The sequence below is a fragment of the Callionymus lyra genome, chromosome 3 (genome assembly GCF_982586985.1).
Source record: "Callionymus lyra chromosome 3, fCalLyr1.hap1.1, whole genome shotgun sequence".
In the NCBI taxonomy this organism is placed as follows: domain Eukaryota; kingdom Metazoa; phylum Chordata; class Actinopteri; order Syngnathiformes; family Callionymidae; genus Callionymus; species Callionymus lyra.
In genome coordinates, this window is record NC_141820.1 from 27168719 (window position 1) to 27174718 (window position 6000).

Below are 6000 nucleotides of genomic sequence, written 5' to 3' on the forward strand. Positions count from 1 at the left end.
AATGCGTTTCGCGTCGTTTTTAAATATCATAAGAAAAGACCAATGAAATAAGCTGATAACTTTTGTTATATTTTGTGCAACAGTGTCAAAATCTTCAATGTGTTCTTCTGTCTGGATAACAAATATTGACATTTTATTTGTCTTTTCTGTTTAATGTTTTGAATGTTTTTGATTGGCTTGTGAAAACTCAACTTTACAAAAGCTGTTAATGGATAATGTTTAATGTTTTTTAAGGATTAAGAAATATATATTTGGTTTTGTTGCCATTTAGTCACATTTCCTATGGATCAATAAAGTTATATCAATCTGTCATCGACTCATCTGTCATGAGTGTGTAGTTTCAGTTGGTCGGGGAAGTAGTTATGGTGTAGTGGTTAAGACACGAGGGGAGTTCAAATTCAGGAAATATCACTTTTTTCTGCGTGTCTTTTCTTTGGATTAGATGCTGCTTTCATAAGGCCAACTCAAGTGAGCTCCCCGGCAGGGGTAAACATTATTTTAGTGCTTTTCTTGTTTTCAAAATGAACTGCGACGAGTTACAAAAATACAGAGACTTGGCTTTAATTCATTTGGCGGTGGATCAGTACTCCACCGTGTACACCGTCTTGACACGTAAGCTGAACAGCTGTCAGAGAAACAATGGTAATCATTGATCATTAACAAGTATTCCTGTTGGAATGATCGTACTCACTTTGAACTCGTTGATGAACGTGAGGAAGAAACAGACAAAACTGAAGGCGAGGGTCCATTCACAGGCAGCATTGACATCGATGGAATATATCTGGAAAAGAATGAAGTTAGTTACTCAAGTAGCCACATAACACGTACAACAAATTAAAACAGTGCCTGAACTAATTATTTTATTTAAAATAAAACGCAAGTTCTACAGACAAAATAGGGAAAATATTGCAAGCACCATAGAAATGAATATATAAACAATAAAACAAACCATTAATTAGAAAATCCTTTATATAAAAAACTTTGAACAGAACATGCAAGTATAAAAATAAAGACAACTTTACTTAGACTTCTTAAGGGCCCTGCATGTGGGCCGTGGTACCGACTTTACTCAGGTCTGATTAAAGAGTTTTACATTTTCAAATCATGTCAAATGAATTTGTCCACTGAGGAATGAGAATGACAGTTAAAAAAAAAAAAGTAAAAATGTTTAATATGATTTTCATTCGATTTACATATCCAATTTAACTCAAATGTTTGATGATTAAGACAAATTATTTTTAGAAATGTAACAATTAATATATTTTCTTTACTAAATGTATATTATTGTGTGTACATTGTGTATTCATCTAAAAGAAATACACATATATTGATTTTAGAAGTTAGTGTTGTTGGTGTGAAAAACATGAGGCGTCCTACCTGAACATCTTGTTGGCTGGGACGATAAAAGGTAAATACAGCACCGAGTATAGAGTGAAGGAAATCATCACTACATTAATGTTAAAAATGATATCCTTGTAAACACTGGGCTTCATTTTAAAAGGATACCAGCAACAAATGCCAGAAGTGCCAGGACGACGATGCCCAAGCGGATCCAGCACACACACAAGGAGGATCTCCATGGAGACATCTGAAACCCGATCACGGTCTGGAGGATGATGTAGACGACACCCGTGATGAAATAGAGATACGCTCCAATTCTGTGAACCACCAGAACGGCCGATTGCTGCAAACATATCGTCTTTATAATAACAAAAATACATGATTTCAATTACAGACTTGTTTGTACAAACCTGAAAAGTAGCCACGATTAACATTCCCAAGCAAGAGCCGAGGCCGATGTACAGAGAACCTCGATTCAGAAGTGAAGTTTCTTGCAACAGGGTCTCCACGAACTTGTAGCGGGCGTAAATGGTGGCTAGTGCTGCACATTCAGATCATAAGAGTTCTGTCAGGATTTTGAAGAATCAGAATACTGAAGTCAACTGGTCACTGAGCACGTCAACGTCTACACATGGATAAAGAAATCATAACAATTTAGAAAAACAAAAAAAATTTTGTCTCCTCCTTGGCGTTCATTTCTCACCAAAATCTACATGTTTCTCATGTGATGTGTCACTTTGACGGGAGACTGTGGTGTCAATAAAGTTTTGAGACTTTATTCATGGGGAATACTCACAAGCTTTTATGACCGATTGCTAAAAGATATGACAAGTACAACTATTTTAATCTTACATATGTGTTAATTGTACCTATACAGGGTTTAAAATATTTATTAATTACTTAATAAATAAAGTGCAGTTTTTGGAATGATGGAATGGTACTACTGTGCTACACGCAGTGCAGCTTCATAGTTTACCAACATTTTAAAATATTTTTTAATATATTTAAATAGTGTTTAGTGTACTGTACCATATAAAATTGCTATATGGCCAGTAAGTAAAACAAATATTAATACATAATGATTATAGGACGCAGAGACGTTTTTTTTAGTTTAATTTATTTTTCAAGTGAGCCTAATAGTCTGAAAAATACGGTAATTAAAGTTATGTGATTAATTTCTTATGGTGGCTTAATAAAAGTGAGTCTACAAGAATAAAAAAAATTTTTTTGATAACTTCTTGAAGGGCTTTGCTGTGATGGGATTAGGATCGTCATCATTTAGCATGAAGAAAACGTTGACAACCTTACACTTCACTCACAAGAAACTATTGTATTAGATGCCAAAAAGTAATTTTCTTTTATATTCATTAAACTAGATATAGTATATTTGGACTTAACAAAAAGATAACAACAAAGTGACGACTATTATTGTATTGTTTTTAAACGTTATTGTAAAAACAAAACCAACAGCATAGTTGTTTTCAAGTGAACCGGACTCATCCCTCTTGTGAACACTTTCCTTTTCTCTAAAATGAGGAAGCAGGACTTTCTGGAATTTTGTTGAAGTTGAAGATAAATACCTGCACAGGCTGTGATAAAGGCCATCAGACCAAAGATGCAGCTTTCAGGGGGTTTAGCAGCTGTTGCACTAAAACATAAAAATGAACATTCATCTCAGCATCGTAGCAGGAGGTTCAACGTGGCTCTGCTAGACAATGTTAGGAAATCGAAACCTAAAGAGGACTCAACTAAAAAGAAAAAAAAGCAGGTGTGAAACTTACCTTATGTATGGAAAGATCACTCTCACGTCATGCCGGTAAAGCGCAATAATGTATGGGATGATGAAGTTGCTGGACGACCAGGAGACCAGAAAAACGGGCAAAAAGCATAAACCCTGTGTGAGTCCAGACATCGTTGAAGAAGAAAGAGTTGAGAGCAACAGACGCGCTGCTGCTGCTGCTGCTGCAAAAGCCACAAAATAACTCTTCCTCTAAATCACTCCTCTCTGGTCCGCCCACGTCAACATTGTTTCAAGTTTATCAACTTCTTCTTCCACATCTTTATTCTTCTTTTTAAGCTCCGGGAAACTCTTTCAAACGCTGCTGAGGGGAAGTTGGTTTGTTGCGTTCACTGACAATTTGGAGAAAATGTGACACTGACGCCTGCTTTTCTTGAAAATGAAACTAATCAATGAGGCCTTGAAATACACATATATATATTTATAATGTATGTATTTTATTCTATAGTAGTTTTGCTGTTAGGAAAAACTATTTAAAGTGACCGGATTTGAATGTAAGTGAGTAAGAGCCTCCCTGTGGTTATTTTGAGTAGGTGGATAAAAGTTCAAGGAACGCGGAAAATAAAAATAATAAAAAAGATGCCAGTTATGCCTACGACTTCGATTTACTTGTTTTACCGGCTACTGTCACCATTGTCTTCCCTGTTCTCCAGGAAAAGATTTGGCTCTGAGTTAAAATTTGTGTGACACCTTTTGTGTTTTTAATGATTTTGAAAAATCAATTTTTGATAGTGGTGAATAGTGTTTAAAAGGAAAAAAACTGACAAATACAATTACAAATATATACAGTATATATATATATATATATATATATATATATATATATATATATATATATATATATGTAGACACATGTATGTTGGACAGATGACGAGGGACTCACACCATCAACCAAAAGTACTGCAACATTTATTGACAGAAACTCACCTGGTCTCTAATACACCAACACCTGCTTAGAGTGTTTTATCATCTCTATCAGTTCTTCTCTGAATCAAAACAGAAGATAGGACTAAACTTTGCACAAAACCAACAAATGCAGCCTCTGTCAGCCTCCGTGAAACAACGTACCAACGTCTGACTTTTCTGTGAAGATGGTCTGTTGCCTTTGGAGGTTTTGTTTGTGAGTAGAAGTTATTTTCTCTTTTTAGAAATGTAGAAATAACATTTTTCAAATTGTGTTAATGGAGCAAAAGTAATGCAAGAGAAACACAAAAGAATGCACTATAAAAATAAAGACACCATATAAACATCAGACGCTAATAAAATCCCAGTTCTGTTTTACTAGATGAATACAAGATAAGAGTAACAATAATTAGCAAGACAAAATTAAATTGAAACAGTCAATAACAAAACTATGTATATTGAACACAATGTACAATAGACAAACAACAGTAGCACAAATATCTTATTAGACTTGAAGATGTTAAAGATTATTAACTGAGATTGTGACCTTCAAAGTTAGAAGCTACTGAAGTGAACTACACACATCAGGACAGACAAATGTTACATGGAGATTTTGAATCTAGTAAAAATCCCTGTCATTTTAGCAACACTCTATAAAAAGTCACAACTCAAAGCACATTAAACAGGTTTGACTTCTTTTGTAGTCACTGCAGTAACTCAACAACAACAAGAACAGCAACAACAACACGACTAGAATCACATTTTTTCTGAATCTATGACTTTATCATCAGAAACTACTCTCACATACATACAAGCTGACACGACGATACCACAGTGATCCAGTATCACTTACCTTTCCGCGGTATAAATATTAAATCTAAACATTTAAACATTTGTTTTCGTCATTCATCGCATTCTTCTTTTTACAGAACTTTATAAACTTTCTTTTGAGATTGTAGTGAGTCTGGTCGTCGCCAGTGTGGAACTGTGAAGGTTTACATGCTGGATATTTAGCACTGACACAAAAGATTCTGATCGGTAACATAACAATTGTGACTCGAGCATGGAAACAACTTTAGAACGACCACTTTACTTGGCCAGCTTGAACCACATAGAGGTAGCATCGTCGTCAATCCCTCCTTGTCTCTGAACTCACACCAGAAAGGGAAAGTCGAGTCATTGTTGATGCTTAAATCTTTAAGAATAATCTTTAAAACTTTACTTTCCAATAAAGCCTATAGTTAGGTCTAACTCAGGCTCTGAATCAGCCCTTTTTGTTTTTTCTTAGCTGCTATAGGCTTAGATTTTTGGAGGAGTTTTAGACACCAAGTTCTCTCTCTGTATATCCTTCCTTTTCTGTATTATATTTATCACCAGTGCAGTTTAAATCCACACTTTTCTTTTCCATCTTTCCAGGAGCTCCAAGGCTCTCCCTCCAGAGCTGCTGCTGGATCCAGGATCTCCACCATGTCAACGATGCGGATTTTACTCCTGCACCTTCAATGGACTTTTCTGCCCGATTTTATACTCTCCTGTTTTCTTTCACTGTATCCTCCCTCACTCCATTCTCCATCCATCTGTCTGAACTGATTACTTCAAACTTAAGAACTTTAAGCTGGATTTTACCAGCGACCTAAGAATGTCCTTTATGCTCTACAGTCCTCTCTACCTACTGAGCTATCCAAGGTCAATGATGTAGACAATCTTGTAGAAGTCCTACCAATTGAATGACATTCAGTTAATGAGGCCCATCAACCTTGCTCTGACTTAAGTCCTCTCGCTCAAAGGCTCCTAAATCTAAAACATTTAAATGATATGTATGTAGACGCACAGTTTTATCTCCTACAGAATGCGAGAAAAAAAAAAAAAGCTAGCAGAGAATTGTTTTGATCCATTGACCTCTGGGTTATGGGCCCAGCACGCTTCTGCTGCACCATTCTGCTACAAGAGTTGTGGGA

The 6000-nt window shown here is 35.7% G+C and overlaps 1 protein-coding gene across 1 annotated transcript; it reads right to left on the reverse strand.

The window, feature by feature from the left end:
• Positions 1–482: 482 nt before the first annotated feature.
• On the reverse strand, positions 483–3441 carry dram1 (DNA-damage regulated autophagy modulator 1). Its single transcript, XM_087787336.1, is given in 8 exon segments — positions 483–625; positions 692–781; positions 1378–1420; positions 1507–1514; positions 1517–1684; positions 1752–1882; positions 2922–2989; positions 3123–3441. Coding segments are annotated over 8 exon segments (684 nt in total). The 5' UTR covers positions 3254–3441; the 3' UTR covers positions 483–580.
• Between the last annotated feature and the right edge of the window lie 2559 nt (positions 3442–6000).